The sequence below is a fragment of the Amphibalanus amphitrite genome, unplaced genomic scaffold (genome assembly GCF_019059575.1).
Source record: "Amphibalanus amphitrite isolate SeventyFive unplaced genomic scaffold, NRLGWU_Aamphi_draft 000081F_arrow, whole genome shotgun sequence".
In the NCBI taxonomy this organism is placed as follows: Eukaryota; Metazoa; Arthropoda; class Thecostraca; order Balanomorpha; family Balanidae; genus Amphibalanus; species Amphibalanus amphitrite.
This window is the reverse complement of record NW_024881577.1, coordinates 639,708-660,780: the sequence shown is the minus strand read 5'-3', so window position 1 is coordinate 660,780 and position 21,073 is coordinate 639,708. Positions and strand designations below refer to the sequence as shown.

General features: G+C 49.5%; 1 protein-coding gene across 1 annotated transcript; it reads left to right on the top strand.

Moving 5' to 3' along the window:
- Positions 1 to 1,094: 1,094 nt before the first annotated feature.
- On the top strand, positions 1,095 to 20,655 carry LOC122379594 (MFS-type efflux pump MSMEG_3705-like). The gene is made up of 10 exons (XM_043361911.1): positions 1,095 to 1,612; positions 9,800 to 9,927; positions 10,132 to 10,190; positions 10,372 to 10,642; positions 11,155 to 11,261; positions 13,893 to 14,055; positions 14,703 to 14,925; positions 17,197 to 17,478; positions 17,980 to 18,165; positions 18,966 to 20,655. The coding sequence occupies exons 1-10, from the start codon at positions 1,549 to 1,551 to the stop codon at positions 19,190 to 19,192; spliced, it is 1,710 nt and encodes a 569-aa protein (XP_043217846.1). The 5' UTR covers positions 1,095 to 1,548; the 3' UTR covers positions 19,193 to 20,655.
- Positions 20,656 to 21,073: the final 418 nt, after the last annotated feature.

Sequence of the window (21,073 nt, the reverse complement as noted above, 5' to 3'; positions counted from 1 at the left end):
AGACGCGATTTGTGTGCGGCCTCAAAAGGCGCCGCAGCGGGGCCTCACACTGGCCAGTGGGTGCGAGACTGGGGGCTGATCCGTACCGTTAGTCAGAAACCCCTGCGCTGATCGCAGCCGGACACCAAGTGGCGCGGGGACGAGCGGGTTGGGCCCTACTTACAGGCGCGGCTGGACAATGGACATTGCTGGAGGAATTAACGCCCGGCTCATATGGATGGGAGCACGGGAGCGGCGGCTGATTGACTCGCTCTTATGTTGCAAAGTGAATATATTTGATGATAAATGGCACCTTTGAGTTTATCAAAATGCATATTTTTATGTTTGTTTCTCAGCCTTTTGTCCAAGAGTAACAAAGCCCAAAGCAAAACGTAGGCAAGCGTTTTCAGCGCCGAAACGGCTCGAACAAGGCTCTCATAATCAGCAATCAATCAGGCTAAAATAATTGCATGACTTAGTTATCACATGGCTTTCTTGACAACATTTCGAAGATTAAAAAAAAATCAAAACAGAATTAAGTCCTGTACCGCGCGCGCGTATATGCTATACCCTCTTGCATTGAAAGGCAAAGGCTTAGCAGCCATTAAAGCTAACAAGCGTTGGTGACTGGGATTTAATATGAAAGTGCATAAAATTAAACTGGATGAAGAAAATGAACGAACCTAGATTCTATCCACAATCTGTACCTATTTAGGGTAGGTATGACAACTGACTACTGAGGAAGATGCAAGCAATAGATAAAAGCAGCTGATTTCAATAATACGACAAAAATGCATAAAATACCTTTACCTTGGAAAGGGGACGTGATGGCAGCATAATAATTTTGCAATTTGTTTTGCGACGATGTGCTTAAAAGCTATTTGCTATTCAGGCTATTAAAACTGCTACAACACTTACCATGTGGTACCCAGAACCGCTTTGGCTCGGTGATGGGGTGGAACTGGGAATGAGTAGCTCCTTCCCCGAGGTGGGAACACCTTCATCCAGTGAGACTGAGAGTTGGTCTGAGTCATATGACCTGCCCTCCCCGCCCGACCCGGCCCGGCCCGCCCGGCGGGTGGGTGCAGGGGGCGGGGCGGCCGGCTGCGTCCCTTGGTCCGGGCGCCAGCCGCCGCCGCGGTCAGTCTTCACCCAGTGGCTGTGCCGTTCAGAGTTGACCGACACGCTCCGCTCCTGGCCGACGTTCACGCGCCTCCCCGGGCCTTACAGGCCGAGCACGACACTCGCCTCTCTGCAGGACAGGAGCCGACACAGCTCGCAGCCGAGCTGGACTCGCATTGAAACGAGACGCAAATAACTGGACGATATAATAAGCGCGAGACGCTCGGGTTTACTCGCAAAAGAGTCATCTGTAGTAAGCTTTCAAGCAAAGGTTATAATTGACATTTTCTTAAAAAGCCTCGTTAAATTATACCCCCAAGCAAATCCACCAGCATCAGCCGTCCGTCGACAACCTCCCGTGTTGTCGGTCTCCGTCCGCCTTCCGTCTGCCCCCCGGACGTGAGTCGAGCGGCAGATTTCGACCAGAATACCAGCACACCGGCAGACATGGTGGCTCCAGAGAAAGTTCGAAAAATCAAGAAGCTGATGGCCGCCGAACATCCCCTCCACGGTAAGTCGACAAACGGCTGATGTGCTGATTAGCTGGTCCACTGAATAATCTGAAATCTGAATGTTGCCGCAGCTCATTGCCATTTTCTACATGCCAAAGTGCTCGAGTACCTTCATGGACCTGCTCATAGTAATTTTACATTGTCAATGCATCCAAGAGTCTGCATGATAAAAGTCTGTAAAGCTAATATTATGGTTTATGTTATCCCGCGCCGTGCTGGGGGGGGCGTTTTTACGCCCCCCCCCTCAGGTTTTTCGCGAATATCTCAAAAACGGCGGCGCGCAGCGCCGCCGTTTTTGGTACACGTGTTCCTACATCATTTCCGCACATGTTGTGAAAATTTCAGACCTAGGCCGTTCAAGGTCAGGTCACCAGGTCACGTCAAGTGACCTTACCTCAGAAAAAGTTCAAAGGCTCGCTATAGCTACACCGACTGAACGATCACTTTGAAACTTTCAGCGATTGATATGAGTAACAGTATGTATAAAATGTATATCTCGGATTTTTGATATCTGTGACCTAAGGTCAGGTCAATTTTGCGACCTCTCCATTATAAGTCAATGGGAGAAAATTGAAATGCGCCTCTTTTGGACGAATATCGTTCAAAACGCTCTCAAACATCGGTTCATAGGTAAACATGACACACTGAATAGGAAAAATGCACCTGTGACCCCTCTGTGTGCCCCTGAGGTCATCTCAGGTCATGAACGGTCGCCAGCAGTTTTTTGGCTATAACTTTTGATAGAGACGTGCTAGAGCGGTGAAAACACGTCAGATGTGTTCAGCTCGACGATACGGATCGACTGATATGCAACATGACCCTTTTCGGTCAGGTCATGACCTTGACCTGAGGTCAAATTTTCAAAATGACCTTTCAAGGTCAACAAATAGTTCATTCGACGCGTCTCGACGAGAGGAACACGATGCTGGCAAAAGTAATGTCATGGCGCTTATGAGTCAAAAGTTATTGACGAAAAAACGTTTTTCGTAAAAACGGCTATTTTTGGAGTTTTTGCCCTCTGGAGGCTAAACCGTTGACCTGAGGTCAAATCTGAGAACATTACTCAGAAAGGTCTGTAAAAGGGCTATCGAATGCGCTTTTCCGCGGCGCTGTAGCTCTATCGGTTCCCGAGATAGCCGTTGGCAGTTTCCAAAATGTTGAAATAGTCAACATTTTACCTTTGGTGACCTCTGGTGACCTGACCTTTGACCTGACCCAAAAAATGACCGAAGTGTTTTCGTCCTTTTTTGACGCTCTTTCGATTGCCGCTTACCGCGTGTCGCTACGTGGCCCAGGAGCCGAGTTAGACGGGGGGGCGTGAAAACGCCCCCCCCCCCCCCAGCACTCGGCGGAAAGTTCAGGCCACCAGCACGGCGCGGGTTATCATGACATTTTGACCAGATACATTGCTGATATAATTCCCAGAAAATGCAGCCTTCTGAAGGTTATGTTTATTTGGCCTGTATTATTAGTATTGCGTGCCTAAAAACCATGTTACCTGTATGTCCAATGCGCGTCAATCTCAGGGTAGGCCAGAACTTCTCAAAGCTGTCAAAATCCCGCCGAAGGTTCACATTGCGACACCTGAACAGTCGCTAAGCGGCTCTGTTGTTCTGAGTCGGGATGATGCCGGGTGCATGACTGCAGATTTAGGTGGGAAAGACACGCATCGGAGCAGATCTAGCTGTGAGAACGAGCACAGCCCGTGTGGCAGATTACACGATGGGACACGCGGGCGTTGAGCCACCGGATGGAATGAATTGCACGCCTGGCACGTGCGCTAGTTAGCCGCGATTTATGTGTAACGTCGCCGTCTCATGGTATGTCGCTGACACAACATGCATCGTACCCGGTGGGGTAACACAATGACTGGCTATTGAGCTCGCCGGGGCTACCGGCACTTTTTGTCAGTTCATCCCATCGCCGAGGGCCGCATGGATCATTTTTTCATCGATAGGATGTGTCAAGCGTTATTGCATCAGTCATTACTCGTATCGCTAAACATAGGTAGGCGCTTAATAGAATGCATGTCTGAGGCGTACGATGTTGCTTTGGAGAGGACCATCGCAACCAATTGTAACGTCTGTTTCGCTGTATATACTAGATTCGCAAAGTGGATAGGTTCACATTACGCGCAACACGCTTCCTAGTACGTTAGTCCATAAAGAATCGATAAAAAACGCAAAAATTATAGTTGTCGGTTCTACCAAGCATGACAAGGTCGTCTCCTTTCATGCACCATGGGCCTTGCCTGCTGCCTAATATGGCAAAAAATACGATACACAATACATGTTCAACTCTAACTGTTTTAGAATCAGCTGACTATCTATGGTCAATCAAAAATGACCTGTACGCAAAAATCTCGCAGCGCATTGTTCATAGCCGGTGTGTGCGCTAATTCACTTGCTCATGTAAGCGTTACGCCTCCTGGAATAACATATGCCGGACCATAAATGACTTTTGAAATATCTTCGCTTGGTAAAAATGACAAGGACGTTACCGCGGCCGCATCTATCCTAACGTTCGTCCGCCACCCCACACGGCATAGGTCACGTTCTTCGTAATGAAGAATAGCGTGACTCTAGCTCGTTTCACACGCGACAACCCGTTCAGTTAGGGTGTGCTTCGCCCCGGCTAAGTGTCACTTCATAAGCTATCCACGCAGGCAGCCCGCAAATGAGCCATTAAAACGGCTGAGTGTGAGCGGACAGCCAGGAAAACCGCGACACCAGGAAGGACTGCCGCAAAAATGGACGGGGACCAGAGTAACAGCGCTACATGTTGCTCAATACTCGGGTGCGTCGTGTTTGGTTTGACTAATGATGACGATAGAATCAGCGACAATTGTTGTCGGTGAAATATAGTGTTTGATATGTATCCTATCCAAAGTATATGTTTCATATGATTCATCTTAAAAGTTTGAACATAGCACCATTGCTAGGTGAACCGGTCAATTCTCGATAAGCTACTCGACAACACTTCATTCTGTCGTCTGGTTCCTAATCAACGGTTGATCATCTTTTTTTGGTTCTTGGTTAGCTGGCCGTCATGTTTTCTTCCGGAGTTCTTGCATCGCCCTATCGTCTGGTTCTCGATCAGCTGATGGTCCGCCCAGCATCCTTTCGCAGCTGGTTTAGCCGTCCGCCAGACCGCCGTTCTGTTAATCCCTCGATCGACGTCAATGGGCAGCGTCCGGCTGTTGTGAGCCTCCAGGCACCGTGACCTTAACCGGCACGTCAGTTACTGGGCAGATGGCGACCTGGCGGGCTCCCTGGTTCGTAGGGACGGGCTAGGGCTTAGCTCACTGTCTCAGCTCGCGTGGCTCAGTTCACGAGCCTCCTCACTATTTGTCTTAGCTTAGAGCTGCAGCTCAGCAGACTCTCCTTATTTGCCGTGGTCGCTTGTTGAGGTTCACCGTTTAACATGAATTCAACATCAGAATGATGTTTGGCAAGTATCCTGAGCGCAATTTTTTTTTTTTCATAGGTCACATTTCGATTTAAACCGTTAGACAGAGAGGGATTTGTTTATCGACTCTTCAACGTCCCACGTGTTGTTGACGCACGTGCCATTTCGGAACTGATCACAGCTCGAGACAATAGCGCAACACCGCGCTGGCACAGCCGGAAAAGGGTGTCTGCTGAGCTGTCGTCCATCAGCTGCGGTGAAAGGAGAACACCCGGCGAGGGGCCGCACGGCATTGCTCACCCTGGCCGGTCATATCATTACCAAACTGATCTGAAGCAGCTGCAGCGGCGGCCGGTGTGTCCCAACTCTTCATGACGCCCGTGGTGACTCCGTATGGCGCCCGTGCCGTCACCTCACCTCTGGCCGACCCATTGACGGCCCGGTGACGACGTCAGGGGGTCGATGGTCACTGCGGTCACTGGGGACCGATCACCCCTCCGGTGACCGATCAGCCCCCCCCCCCCCGTCCCCCGGCGTGGCCTATATAGCGCGCTGTTTACGGCACTCCCAGACGGTGGCGCCGGCCGCCGCGGCACGGCAAATTGCCATCGGACCAATCAAGGACACGACTCCGACCGCAGGGGGCAGTGAGGCGAACAGCTCGCCGCCGGCACTGCCGGACGTTGGCGTGGGAACCCGCCGCCCTGAGGACGTCTGGGCGCTGGACTGGGCTCTTTTACGCTCTGAGTTGCAGAAAACCTGTCGGATAGATAATTTGCTACTGACTACGTTGTGTGTTTTATGCAAAGCTGTAAAACTGAATCAAATTCTTAAAACAAACGTAAGGTAACGCGGCAGTCCTGATATACGAAGACATCAATGGTAATTGGCGATATTGCTGCTAATTAGGTGCCACTGCGCCGTAAATTTAGGCATATACTCACGTCTCACATATACCTTTTCATATGGCATGGGAATAATAAGATTACAACCTGGTAAATGTCATCAGTGTTACTACCGACATAATCGGTACCTAACGTTTCACAAAGGATAATGTGCAAAGGAGTTGTTCGATACACAATGAACGATTTTTATTAAATTGTACTAGTCATTGCGCATTGTTTCGGTGGATCAATTACCTACTTGTTTACAAGCTGATGTCATTTACGATACGATATCACTTCTTAGGAAAAAGAGCAAGCTTAGGTATATTACCATGGGAGTGTGCAATCTCAAAAGAAAAGACGTGACGCGACATCTACCCATACAAACAAGGCGACCAAATAAAAGAGTGGCATTTCGCAGTGTTAGCCCCAGCATGGGCATAAGAAACCGGATAGGCTGCAATAAGCAATGAGTGGCGTAAGGCGTTGCTGGTGCACCTTCCAACGACGCCAGGAGGCCGCGATGTTGTTTTGTCCGCCGACCCGACCTGGCTGGCACGCCCGATGGCCCGCAGCTATTTTAAGGGCCGGCAGAGGTATCTGTGCGTGGCGTGTCTGGCGTGAGGCGAGCCAAACGGTCCGCGTGTTACGCTGGCGGTCAGCTGCCGCGAGGGTCATCGTGCCCTCAGCAGTGTCAGCACATGGTCCCCACGTGTTCAATCAATCTTCATGTATTCATGCAGCGTTACTAAATTATCAGAGCGCCAGCAAATCTAATCAGTTTATCATTGTGAACGTGGATACAGTAAATGCTGCTTACAAAGTAGCGCTCTGTAGGTACAGGTCTCGCGGGTTTTAGCGGTAGGTTTTGCACCTAGAACCTACAAAATTTAGTGTACTTAGGCTATATCTTCGTCGTCTTAAGCTTTTAACCCGCGCCCTGCTGGGGGGGGGGGGTGTTTGAACACCCCCCTTGTGGTTTTTCGCGAATATCTCAAAAACGGCGGCGCGGAGCGCCGCCGTTTTTGGTACACCTTATCATGCATCAATTCTACACATGTTGTGAAAATTTCAGACCAAGGTCATTCAAGGTCAGGTCACCAGGTCACTTGAAGTGACCTCACCTCATAAAAAGTTTCAATGTCTGTCATAGCTACACCGAGTGACCGATCGCTTTGAAACTTTCAGCGATTGCTAAGAGCAGTAGCATGTACAAAATGTATATCTCAGAATTTTGATATCGATGACCTAAGGTCAGGTCAATTTTGCGACCTCCCCATTATAAGTCAATGGGAGAAAATTGAAATGCGTCTCTTTTGGACGAAAGACATTATAAACACTCCCAAACACTGAATTACAAGTGGTTTAGACACACTGAACATGAAAATGGTGTCCGTGACCCCTGTTTATGCCCTGAGGTCATCTTAGGTCACGAATGGTATCTAACAGTTTTTCGCAAATAACTTTTGATAGAGGCATGCTAGAGCGATGAAAACGCCTTAGATGTGTTCAGCTCGACGATACGGATCGACTGATATGCAACATGACCCTTTCCGGTCAGGTCATGACCTTGACCTGAGGTCAAATTTTCAAGTTGACCTTTCAAGGTCAAGTTATAGTTCATTCGATGCGTCTTGACGAGAGGAACACGATGCCGGTAAAAGTAAGCTCGTACAAGGCTTGGGTCAAAAGTTATTGCAGAAAAACTGTTTCCGAAAAAATCGGCTATTTTTGCAGTTTTTGCCCCCTGCAGGCAAAACCGTTGACGTTAGGTCAAATCTGAGAGAATTACTCAGAAAGGGCGTTAATAGGGCTATCGAATGCGCTTTTCCGCGGCGCTGTAGCTCTATTGGTTCCCGAGTTATGGGTTGGCTTCTTGGAAATTTTCGACATTCGACCTGGAAATCGGCGAAATTTTGCCTTCAATGACCTCTGGTGACCTGACCTTTGACCTGACCAAAAAATTGACCGAAGTGATTTCGTCATTATTTTTGACGCTCTTTCGAACGCCGCCTTCCGCGTATCGCTACGTGGCCCAGGAGCCGAGTTAGAAGGGGGGGTGTTCAAACACCCCCCCCCCCAGCAGGGCGTGGAAATCCAGGACCCCCAGCCGGGCGCGGGTTAAGTGTTGAAGATGCGATCGACTTGTTGGTCCACAAGCCGGCCATGATCGTGTAAAATGGCTTCATCGTAGATCGATTAGTTTCTGAGATTAACCGGAAATGTGAAAGTGCAAAACCTACCGCTTAACCCGCGCGGGGCTGGGGGGGGGTAAATTTTACCCCCCCTCGCGAATTTTTGCGATATCTCAAAAACGGCGGCGCGCAGCGCCGCCAAACTTTCAGTACCTTTTCTTACATCAATTTGACACGTTCCCTGAAAATTTGAGCGAAATCCGTCGGAAATTTTTTGAGAAATTGACGTTTTAGTGACGTCATGTTCGCCATTTTCGCCTCAAAAACGGCAAAAGTTCAAACGCCGCTAACATCTTCATTTTTAAAGGAATCAAGACGTAACAAAAAAGGTTATACGTAATTTTACTTGGTCTATCAAATGGCTATCTCGGTTTTTTGAAAATTTTGGATTTTGGCCTAAATTTTTTCAAAAAACTGACTTTTTTTGGAAAATCATTATAAAATCCAAAATTTTGATTCTATCGAAAAAACCGGAATATATGTCAGAGAAGTGGTCTATGTGCACCTACATACCAAATTTTAGAAGAATCGGTTCAAAAATGTGGGAGTTATTCAAAATTTTATGACGTCGCGACACACAAATTTTTTGAAAAATGACTTTTTTGGAAATTCTAGACCTCGTACGGAAACAAAAATAGCACCATTCGATTCGCCGTGAAAAACTGCATCAGATAGACACCTTTTTAGGCCTTAACAACCAACTTCAAAATTTGACCTCACTTGACCTCACCTTGACCTGACCTCGACCTGAAATTCATCCAGAGGTGGTCCATATCACTTATTGAGTGTGCCTATTGAATTCTATGAGTAAAATGACCCATAAAACATGTGTCGCACATGCCCTTTTCTATATTTTGTTTTTTGGTGACCTGACCTGACCTGACCTGACCTTGACCTTGACCTCTGAATGATATTGTATGCAACGAATATTGTCTTGGTAGCCTAAGAACACGTTTTGGGCGATCAGTCTCAGTCCATGACTCCATTCTTCGGCAACTACGGTGCAAGGCCGATACTGTAGAAACTTGCAATTTGTACCCTTGACCTGACCTTGACCTTGACCTTAAACTTTAAATTAAGTACATGTTTTTAGTAGTTCGTGATGAGAGATTTCGATTGGCGTTTGAATTTTCCAAATCGGACCATTAGTTCGGGAGATAACAGGGGGGGTAAAATTTACCCCCCCCCCCAGCCCCGCGCGTTCGGCTGGAGACCCCAGCCCCGCGCGGGTTAATCTCGCGAGAGCCGTACCTATTATCACGTAATTCGGCCTAGAATTGTTTGGGATAAACATGGGTGAGGCCCGGCGGGCCCAATAATTACCAAAAAATGAAACTCATAGCAATGGGAAACGATTCGCCGCAGCTCTTCGCACGAAATTTTCACATCCATGGGACTTGATACCAAATCGGGTAAAAAGTAAGCTCGACGCGAACAAATAGGTACCTATACTGCCAGGCCCTATCAGTGTCTCATACATTACCGATGTTGGACGATTGTCCATCTTATATCAAGAGCAATAAAGCTACCCGATGACATACACGAATGTACCCAATATTTGTCTCAACCTTCGGTGACGACATACAAAAGAGCATCTGATCCATTCTGTCAATGTTTATTGTTTACATCCATCACCTCCACACATGGCCAGCTGATGACCCATGAAACCGTATTCTGACCCCGTGTGCGTCCGTTGCAGGCTGCTGGCAGCTGCTGACCACGCAGAAGCCGTACAGCCTGTACCTGCTGGCCATCCTGCTAGCCACCTACCTGCTCTCGCAGATCAACCAGTACGTGATGGCCGTGGTGGCCCGGCCCATGGCGCAGGTGAGACGATGGCGCGGCAGCGGGAGACGTTGACGGTAAACAGGACTGATAGTTGATACACAAATTGCCATTGTAAACATACCTGATAGAGACTGAGATATGTGTTGTTACACTTACAAATTTTTGCTATCGGTGGTAGGATATAAAATGGCATGTAATTCACTGACATTGCAAACTGACGTTCACCCTCGTCCTTTCTTCCAGGAAATAAAATTTGGAGAACGGTCATGTTTCGTCAACGAGACGATTTGCAATGGTGCAAGGTAAGTTTGCCTATGGGCTATGGCTATAGTCCCTCAAAATATAAATACCTATTAACATTTCATTGGCCATTTATACGATTATCAAACTAAGAAATATCACAAGCGAACTATTTTGAACATTTAACTTGAAGGCACCCAACCCCTGTCGCTCATTTCGAATAACTCGCTATTTCCGTTCCAGCTGTGCGGCAAACGCCTCGCACCCCGCCTTTCCCATCTCCGTCGGCAACGAGTCGCTGGCGCAGGTGATGGAGGAGATGAACAACATCACCCTGCTCTCCTCCACCCGCTCCAAGTCCAACTCCAACTCCAGCTCCAGCGGTGACTGTGAGCGTTGGGAGTACCGGCCGGCCGGCTACCAGTACACGGTCCTCATCGGACCGGCCTTCTTCCTCTTCTTCACTGCGACGGGCATCCCGCTGGGCATCCTGGCCGACGTCTACAGCAGAAAGGTGGGTCTGCGGGGACGGCAATGGTGCTGTAAGGGAAAGAGTAATTGGTTTCGGGGTCTAGATACATTGAACCCTCTGTTAAATAGCGAATTCTTCCAACACTTTTTTGTAAAGCTTAAATTGCGAGCAAAGCAAAACATGAAATCAGTCGTCGTTGTACCTACACTGTGTGCAGCCCTGATAAAGACAGACCGTCTCTGACCCAATAATGCTCCATCTGATGCCGCTGATGACTGTCTCCGCGCGATGTCCACCTGGAAGATGTCACTCGTGTCCCGTATGGACCCTACTGTCCCATGTGGACCCGGTCACTGGTGCTCTGCGCCCCGTGTGAACCGTATCATCGATGCACCAGTGTTGCAGCTCTGACCTGTTTTGCGGTAGTCCTGAAGTAACGCAAAACAATGCAAAAGCCTCTAACCATCTCTTATCAAAGTAAACGAATGAAAAAATAGTCTGACAAACACACAAACCACCTGACCTGACCTGACCGGTGACCTGTGCGCCCCCAGGCGATCCTGGGTGTGTGTCTGCTGCTGTGGTCGGCCTGTACGACCTGCACCGGCTTTGTGACCGGCTACTGGCAGCTGCTGCTTCTCAGGATCGGAGTGGCTGTCGGGTGAGTACGGAACGGCGCTCGAGCGAAACTCAGAGGGAACACTGCTAGAGTAATGCTGTAGTGGGGATTGCGAAATGACGGATCGTACCGATTTATTCGAGCAACAAAATTTCGTATTACTCCACACATCATTACACTTCCATGATAATAAAAGCGGTCATTTTTATAGAGATGTGACTATCCGTATGACATGACTATCCGTAAAAAAGTACAAATGCCCTAGCAAATAAGTGAATAATTGCCTGGCATAACAAAGCGACAGAAACTGGCATAGCAAATCGTATTTCGGCGATCATCATGCTGGAAAAGTCCGAAAAAGCCTCACTTGTCACAACATTACATTATTCAATTCCCATTCAGTAAGCCAGTAATCACAATTCTTACCGTGTGTTCTTTGGACTGTCTAGGAGCGGGGCCATGTAATCCGTGCATTTGTAAATGAACCAAGTTGCTGTGTCACTGTGATTATCCCCGCTCATTGTTGCGCTGCACTATGAGCCACTCCTCTCTCCGCTGTGTCACGAGGCACGAGCCCAAACCTTCACAGACCTGTGCCGCCACCCCTCCCCCACCTATACCCGCAGATCGAGGGTCGCTTCCCCACCTACCCTCCTGGACCATGGAGTCGCTCCACTCTTACCAGCGCCTTCGTAAACCAGAACCCCTCCCCAGTCCCCTCATAGACAATGCACCGCTACCCCTCCCCACCCTCAGATCGGGACCGCTCCCACCCCTCCCCCACGAACTGGGGGCCACTCCCCCTCCCATAAGCACCCTCACGGACTGGGGGACCACTCCCCCTCCCATTAGCACCCTCACGGACTGGGGGCCACTCCCCCCCACAGCACCCCACGGACTGGGGCGGTTCCCCACCGTGTACACCTCCCGCCCCGACGCCCCACGGGCCGCTCCCACGCCGCGTTTGGTATAGGTGACCGGCCGGAGCGGATGTTGGCGCGGTCGGCACACACAGAACGACTGACCCAGTTCCTGTAATTATCACAGCCGTGAGGTGTTTGCTGGCGCTCACAATACGACACTGTGCACTGAGTGTGCAGTTGAACAGTCGGTGCACTGCACATTTCGGGCGGCGGGGGTGACAGGGAGCACTGTTGAGGGTGGAGCGGTGTCGGTGGTATCAAACTCAGGGGAGCGGGAACAGATAAACAGGAGCGGTACCTACACCAGGGCGGTGTTGACTGTTGATAATGATAACAGGTATATTACGTGAGCGATGGCTGCTTGTTTTGACGGTCGATGTGTAAAGTAGGTTAAAACAAACCGTTTACCCTCTTGTTCCATGAGATGAGCATATTAGATTTAATTGCTTCTGATGGTGAATATGTTTGTGTTTCATGAGCGCCTGTCACATATTTTACTGAGCTAGTAATTTTCCTCATTTTCAGAGCATAGGGGAGAGTGGGGCACATTCGTGCAAAAAATGGATAAACCCATATATCTGTTCTTTGGTTAGTGCAATGGCAAAATTGTTGATTGTAGTATGGAAAGGAACTATTGCAGATAGTTTTCCTCTTTAAAAGTTATCCTCTAAAATTATTGCTTCCATTAGAAAAAATGACTTTTAATAACTCTGAACATTTGCACGAAACTGCCCCACCTATGGGGCACATTCGTTCAAGAGGTGGGGCACTTCCGTTCACCCTGCAAAGTTCGAGAAATTACCGGGCATTACCAGAAATTTACCAAAGGAAATTGGCAGGGGGTCATTTCACTTGATTCCTTTCGACAAGAATGCATTGCACAACATATGTAGAAAGAATGGGCTGGCCAACAAGAATGTGCCAACTGCCGGCCTCCGTGACCTCGCCAAGTTCGCGTGAATTGCTCGTCACGACGTCGCAAGCAGTCGAGACTGAGTCAGGCGAACGTCATTAGAGAAACCTACTACAGATAAAGTCATAAATCGCAAAAACTAAAAAAAATATGCACGAATGTGCCCCCAGGCAGTGCGTACACGAACCTGCCCCACAACGTTATTAGTAATATATTTCAAAATTTCTTTTTGAAAAAAATGACACTTTTTCAACAAACAAGTTTGCAGCAGTTCCGTGAATAGAGTGAGCTTCTTCACCCCCAATTTTGAAAAGCTGAACCACATTTCCGAGTCAGGATCACGAAAATGGATGATATGAGAAAAGTTTGGAAAGCTCACGAATGTTACAAATTTGCGTTTTTATCAAGCATGACAGCAGGTACAGTGTTGTCTTCTACGGTGAACGAAGGGCGGCAATGATAGACATATTTCCATAATTTACCTTGAGCTCGTGCAGTCACTCGTGTTCCCATAAACTGCTGAAAACGAATGTGCCCCATGCACGAATGTGCCCCACTCTCCCCTATATAGGGGGAAATTCCGCCAAATCACAAACGTTCCAATATCGCTGAATTGCCACTAAATTACCACTTTTTCAATTAGTCAGTGCAGGCAAATCAAACACCATAATGTTTATATCTAGACCCATTTTACGTAACTTCAGTCTTTTGAACAGTTTGCAACAGCTGTTTCTACCATGCTAAGTTTGCTAATGTTTTGCTCGCATACCACAATGTTCGGCGCCCTCTCAATAAATTCCCAACCATATAACGGGTCTGCCTCTCCTGTTTTCTCAGAGAGTCGGTGTGCGTGCCGCTGTGTACCAGTCTGATCGCCGACCACTTCAGCCAGCGAACACGCGGCGCCGCGCTAGGAGTGTTCAGCCTGGGCACCAACGCCGGCTACAGCCTGGCCTTCACCCTCGGAGACCTCATCACCAGGGCCAACTTCTACCAAATGGTCAGTCAGCGGCCGCGCACCTACAAAGCAACCTTCAGTCCACTCCAGACTGCAGCAACCCTCAGTCCACACCGCAGCAACCCTCAGTCTATTCCGCGGTAACCCTCGGTTCACGTCTCGTGAGCCTGGCGCACAACAGTCACCTTCGCTGTCGACACACTGCGATGTGATTTTAGTTACGTTCTTTCAGTTTCATAAATAAAAATCAGGTCGCGCACTAATATAATGTAGATAAGTTTACCGCATATGAAAACGTAACAAGTATCAAAAATCTAACGGCATTGTACACTCTAGAGTAACTATGTATATAGATTCATGTATTTCGGTCCGCCAGTGCTCGCCGCATTTCCATCTCCCACCCACAATGCGGAAGTGCTCGCCTTTGTTATCGAGTGGCGGGCGCGCCCTGGGAACGGTTCAGCGTAGCCTTGAGGCCGCCACTTCCTCACACACTCCCCGACACCTGTCACCTGGCCGTCATCTCCCCTCCATCTCCCCCTCCCCTGCCACATCTCCCGCGGACGACATACAACTGCTTTCCGGTCCTGCCGCGACAAATCCGTCACCTGTCGAGTATCATGTATTGTATATCAAAACGGCGCATCATAACCGCGACATCTCACGGACACATATCCTCGCTGCGGCAGGGCTGGCGGTGGGCGTTCATCCTCACCGGTCTGCCGGGCATCCTGCACAGCTTCATCATCAGCTTCACCGTCACCGAGCCGCCGAAGGTGGCCAAGAAGCGGCAGTTCTCCTCCAAGGCCTTCACCCGACACCGGCTGGGCACCAACGTGAAGCGCGTGCTGCAGCCGTTCGCCAGCGTCGGCCTGATCGCGCTGACGGCCGCCGCCGCGGTACGCACCACTGGTGAGTACTGATTGGTGAACGGAACCTGGGCTAGCACCACTGGTGAGTGCTGAGCAGTCCCTGGTGGTGAGCGATCCCAAGGCTAACACCACTGGTGGATGGTGAACTGTCCCAGGGGCTAGCATCACGCTGACTTGTGTGTGAAACAGGTGGTTATTGCAGAGAACGCCAGCTCCATAGCGTAGCTGTAAATTGAGTACAGTGCTATAGAGCGGCGCAGATAGTTGAAGCAGGTAAATAGACAGCGAAATTCGCGAATAACAATTATTGGACCCGTATTTGTTTGGTCGTCATAACTGAAACCTACCATCTGCATGAACAAAGGAACCGGTAACTCAAGACCGAATTTCTTCCAGATTCACGTGGGACATAATTAGAAGCCTCCGAAATTTCACGAGTCTTCTAATCCAGGATGAGTCACTTGACCGGCTCCATCCATCCGATTCATTATATAAGAGCTACTTGACTTGCACCCGTTATATAAGCGTTGTGTATAATCTTGCCCAGCGCAGGACAGACACCGCGGTCAGTTCACTCCAGACGACGGCGTTTCACAACGGAAAGCGCTGGTCGTAAAACGCACAACAGCCTGCTCGGCCGACACATGATATCGTCTGGTTTGTGGTAACGGCCTTGCCTTTGCTTAGCAGCGATTCTGAGACATCTCGATGTTTACGAGCTAACCCGTTTAGAGACCGACCCAGTGAACCGGCTAACGACTCACGAAACGTGTATCGTGTGTTGTCACCAGTGGTGAGGAATATCAATGCAGGTGTATGATACTTGCTCATAACCATGGTACGTAAATATTATAGAGATATGCATCCGTATGTGATCATACATTGTCTGTCCTCGCTAGCCACTTTGGCAGGGAAATGTGTCACCAGTGCTGGTTCTCAAATAGAATGCAGGAGCATTCATTTCGAGCCATGCAATAAAGGCAGTATTCAATTGCAAAACCGTATTAACTATTTGAAGCAACTATAAATGGGAAGCCTCCTACATCATACATAATTATGCGAGGAATAATTTTTCATGCAAAACTCATGCGAAGTTCTAATCGAAGCAATAATCAATATAAATAATTCATTTAATAAATATGCGATCACAGTTTCATAACAAAAGAAAACTGTTCTTGAGTAATATTAGCATAATGAACATGGGTAGATAAGTTGATAGTCCGATATATTCCGGACATCACTAAGGATAATCGGTCCGGCGCGGATGTAACATTTCCTGCGCCTCTGCCTGGTATTTTCCCGTTCACATCGACCGACCCGAGCGTGTCACAATTGTCCTCTGCGGGGGCCACTTTTCCCGACGGCCCGGGCCATGGAGGGCCAGTCAGGGACGTCTGAGCCAGAGACTCATCCTTCCCGAAACAAACCGGTTGATCGGTCTGCGTGACAGAGTGCCCCCGGCTCACTGCATTTGATGACAGAGGTCCCCCCGCGTTAGATGAGAGGCCCCGCCTGAGAACTTCCCGGGTCAATAGGTGTGCTTCTATCGCTTCCCATGGCGAGCAGACAAGGCTAGCTATATTTTACAGTATATTGCTGCATATACATAGGCATCGTGTTTTTGGCGTTAGTGAACCGGTATCCAGTCGATATACGCAGTGACCTATAAAATTTAGCCTGGACTCAGTTCCGCTGACCACAGGGGACATAAATATCCAGTCATGCTGAACATGTTGACCAGAGTGGCCTCCCCAGGGCCCGCTGTGTATTTAACAGCCTGACCAGTCGTGTGCTGGGTCGGCCCACCCCCTTATGCACACTGAAGTGATCTGAAGAAGGCTGTTGCTTCCTGTTCGCCTTGTAACATTTACGGTCATGTGACGAGTCATAGAAAGACGTCCTAGCACAACTCCATGCACCTCCTCTTCCGAGTAAATAGATTCTCTCAAGTTCTGTTAGTTTGGCCGGAAGACAAATAGGAAACCATCTCATGTTTGAGGAGAGCAACATGCATAAATTTGAACAGAGCGGCGGCCTTGATCCTTTGCCGTGTGTCACCACTCTTCACGAACAATGAACAAACCAACCGAAAATCGACCGAATCGAAATTAAATAGCCGTTCAACCAGTCTTTCAGTGTCATCCATCAAATCGAGAAAGCCTCACTTATCCTTTCTTCAACTTCGCTGTTCGGTTACCACCCCATGACCGAACTGAGACCCTGGGTCCCATCACTTGGGCTCACTCTCGCCCCGCAGACTTCTCCTGTCCCACCGACCTCATTGACCCTTCCCCTCTCTCTGCGTTCTCAGTGGGCATAATGTGGGCGTACAACGTGCAGCTGTATTTCGAGGCGGCCGGCGAGTCGTCGGCCGACATCGCGCAGTGGCTCTCCTGGATCCCGCTGGCGGCCGGCTCGCTGGGCGCCGTGCTCGGCGGCGTGCTCAGCGACGTGCTGTACGCGCGGCGTGGCCTGGCCGGCCGCGTGCTGGTGCTGGTCGTCAGCCAGCTGGCCACGGCGCCGTGCGCGGCCGCGGCGCTCTACCTGCGCCCGCCGCAGGCCTACTACCTGCTCATACCCGTCTACATACTCGGTACGTACCACCTGCTCATACCCGTCTACATACTCGGTACGTAATACCTGCTCATACCCGTTTACATACTCGGTACGTAATACCTGCTCATACCCGTCTACATACTCGGTACGTACCGCGCTACTTCCTGCTCAGTGCTCATACCACTCGGTGGGTACCGCTACTACCTACTCATACCCGTCTACATATATGTACTTGGTGGGTACCGCGCGGAGACTTGTCTTGGGGTTTAAGAGTAGGGGACAGGATGGCTCCATTAACTGGCATAAAACATTACAGGAGGTAGTCCATGACTATGTATCAAAATGTCCGTTCTGAGTAAAACCCGATCTTCTCAGGAACCGGTTGGTAATCTTCTCAGTAATAGTAACCTGCTGCTGTCACAACTCTGTACAGTGGCCGTTCTGTTATTCTAACACCGCTGTTCTTCTGTTCCCTCCCCCAGGCGAGATGTTCATCTCAGTGTGATGTTCGCCTCTAACACCCCGGTTCCCTCTCCAGGCGAGATGTTCATCTCAGTGACGGCGTCGGTGGTGGTGGAGCTGGTGCCCGAGGACCTGCGTTCCTCCACGGTGGCTGTGTTCACCTTCATCACGACTAACGTCGGCGGCTCGCTGCAGCTGCTGCTGGGACCGATCGTCTCGGCGTTCCGCGCGTCCGGCGCCTCCTACGAACACGCCTTCCGCAGTGAGTGGCGGCGGGCCGGGGCGGGTGGGGCTGCGGGGAGCCGGGAGTGAGAGGCGTGGGGTGGTGGGATGTAGACTTAGGTAGGTGTTAGAAGGTGGGAGAAAGGATTATTCAGCACGAGTGCTCTTTGGTTTGGTTTGACACTGGGTTCCAAATATGGCGAGAATCCTATACCAAATCTGCATTATCTATAATATCATCTTACCGCATCGCTTTGCATACAGTTTTGACTGATAAGTGATTCATCCTACCTCAAGCCGACCTCCGAAAATTTCCCGATCCCGAACCCGAGGTCGCCCGGGTTTATCCGTTGGTAACGCAACAAACAATCCAGTCTAGGAAACGGGAATCATATGGCAAAAAAAGGCGCGGGTCAGCACAGCTGTGACTTTCCGTGGCTCAAAATTTCCTTCCCAGAAGAAACCGTTGGCGCAGAGCTACGCGGATAAATGTTATCCAAGGAAGCTTTGTGCCCCAGCGGGTCTGAGGAAGTTGACCCAGTTCTGCAGACTAAATTCCTTTACCGAGGATCGTGTCTCAGCGATTCAGGAACATTCCGTTGTCTCCCGAGTCCCGTATGTCGTGCAAAGCTGTTTCCCACTGACATCCGCGTGCGCCCCGTTCCAGTAGGCCTGTATCCTTACTGACGCCCCGCTGTGTTGTTCCAGTAGGCCTGTATCCTTACTGACGCTCCGCTGTGAATTGTTCCAGTAGGCCTGTTCCTGCTGTTTCCGGGCGGGTTCGCGCTATGTGCCTGTACCCTCGTCCCTTACTGACGCTCCGTCACTGTGCCGTTCCAGTGGGCCTGTACCTGCTGTTCCCGGGCGGGTTCGCGCTGTGCGGCCTGCTGTTCGCCGTGGCGGCGCTGTGCGTGCCGCGTCGTCCTCCGACCGTCACCCCGCGGGACGCACTGCGCCAGTACCAGAAGAACTCGACCGACACACTGTATGGCGAGGAGCCTCCGGTAGTGGTGCCCAGCGTGGCCTACGGGGACCGGCCAGTGGCCGGGCTGCACTCGGAGGCGTGAGGGGGCCCGTGGCCTGGCGGGTGTCTCCGTGACTGATGACCTGAGGTCACGGAGAGAGGGGAGAGGGAACGAGAGGAGGGCTCCCGTTGAGTTTCGGTTGTCCTTGACAATTGGTTATTGTCCTCGGTGGATCCGCCGAATCGGGAATGAACCAGACCAGAGAGACTGCCACGCGGAGATAACAGCTACGTTAAATGTTAGGGATAAGGCATAATGACGCTAATTTTTCGATACTGTTTCTCATTACCTTTAAATATAAGTCGATTCATAACGGTTCCGATACTGAAGCTTGCCGTCAGCATAACCAAACTGACAAGGCAATGGCTTTATGCATCCCCAAGAAATCATGGACATTATGCATGGGGATAACAACACCTAATCAATCTCAATGATTTTCACGGCTTTCCGTTATCTGGTTTTGGGTTTCTTGACTATGGGGAAAGGGGGGGGGCTGTTGAGGACTATCGCGGCTTCTGGAAATGCTGCAAAATCATTTTGTTTTGTTGTGTTTAGTGAAAAGAGTTGGTGAAAGCTGTGTAGACATGTGTTCATTGTAGGGCTCTGGAAGCCATTTAGAAAATCATTCCACATAGTAGAATTTGATAGCTGCTGGTTGAAGGGCATAGACTCGTTACAGTTCGTGTTTTCGCTACATGTCTGTAGCCAGTGTACTTTTTGTAACTAATGATACGTTTAGGAAATGTCCTCACACCTGCATCTAGATGTTATCGGCTAGTTTTTGACTGGGTTATTCAATGCCACTGACGGATAAGCGGTAAATTGATCGAACCGTACAAAGACAGATTATCTTTCTACGCGTATCATATCCTGGTCTGCCATTCATACATTGACTGCTAACTTTATATTTCTTCGAAAGCGAAGCTCGATTGCGAGCATGCCAAATTATGAGATTTAGGTATCCAATATTACCCCAACAAATATTCCAGAAGTTAATGGCACAAGAACAAGAAAAAACAGCTCGGTTCCATCAACTTGCCGCGTTTCCGATAAGTATTTCCCCCCATGTCAACACCTAGAAATGCCAGAGAAGCGGTGCAGGAAGGACACTGATGACGCCACACCCTTATTATGACGTCATACTGCACCTTCAGTGCCATCCGCTCTGGCGGTCTGTCAGAATCTCAGCAGTATTCTGTGGCGAATGTGATACCGTCGATATGTGGATAGTCGGCGCGGTGGAGCGATGTTCATGCCATTAATGTGGGCGAGAAAAGCGCGGCCGGCGGCGCGGAGGGGTGTTTACGGGGAGCCCCCTGCCGGCACGCGCTGTCGTAATCCCGACATAGCGGGAGGGCTGTGTGTGAGATGTGTTACTGCGAGTACCCGCTGCACACGACACTAACGACGGTAGTGTGCCGTGTGCACACCTAGGTGTGGCGAGTGAGTTGTGTCTATTTGGATTATTTATTCGTCTATTTACAATACATATTTATGCCAATTCAGCAAAGACTTTCCTAGAACCAGAAAAAAACATGTCAGTGTTGATTCCATGAGCCGAATCCCCACGTTCTTCGCACTAATACACAGGAAATCCCATGACGCTTATTAAGAGTGAAGGAATGTTCCCATGCATCGCAGTAAAAAAAAAAAAAAATACCCACACCAAAGAAGACCAAACTGTCCCAGCTTCGGTCTAAACGTTACTGATATGAAAATTTGGCATTTGCATATTCTATAAACGCGTTCCCCCTGTCTACTTTGTGTGTGTGACAATGATAGGCAAAACAGGTCCTTGAAGTGAAACGGACGTGCACATTACAGAAGAGCTTGGTCAAGGAAACGTGTATCAACGTCTACCAGGTAATCAGTTCATAGAAAGTTGTTGCCTACCATTCGTTGGATAGGGTGTATTCGTTCAGA

Coding starts and splice junctions, on each gene's coding strand:
- LOC122379594 (XM_043361911.1), top strand. CDS start 1,549: ATGGTGGCTCCAGAGAAAGTTCGAAAAATCAAGAAGCTGATGGCCGCC. Junction 11,262..13,892: donor AGGATCGGAGTGGCTGTCGG/GTGAGTACGGAA, acceptor CTGTTTTCTCAG/AGAGTCGGTGTGCGTGCCGC. Junction 14,926..17,196: donor CGCCGCGGTACGCACCACTG/GTGAGTACTGAT, acceptor CTGCGTTCTCAG/TGGGCATAATGTGGGCGTAC.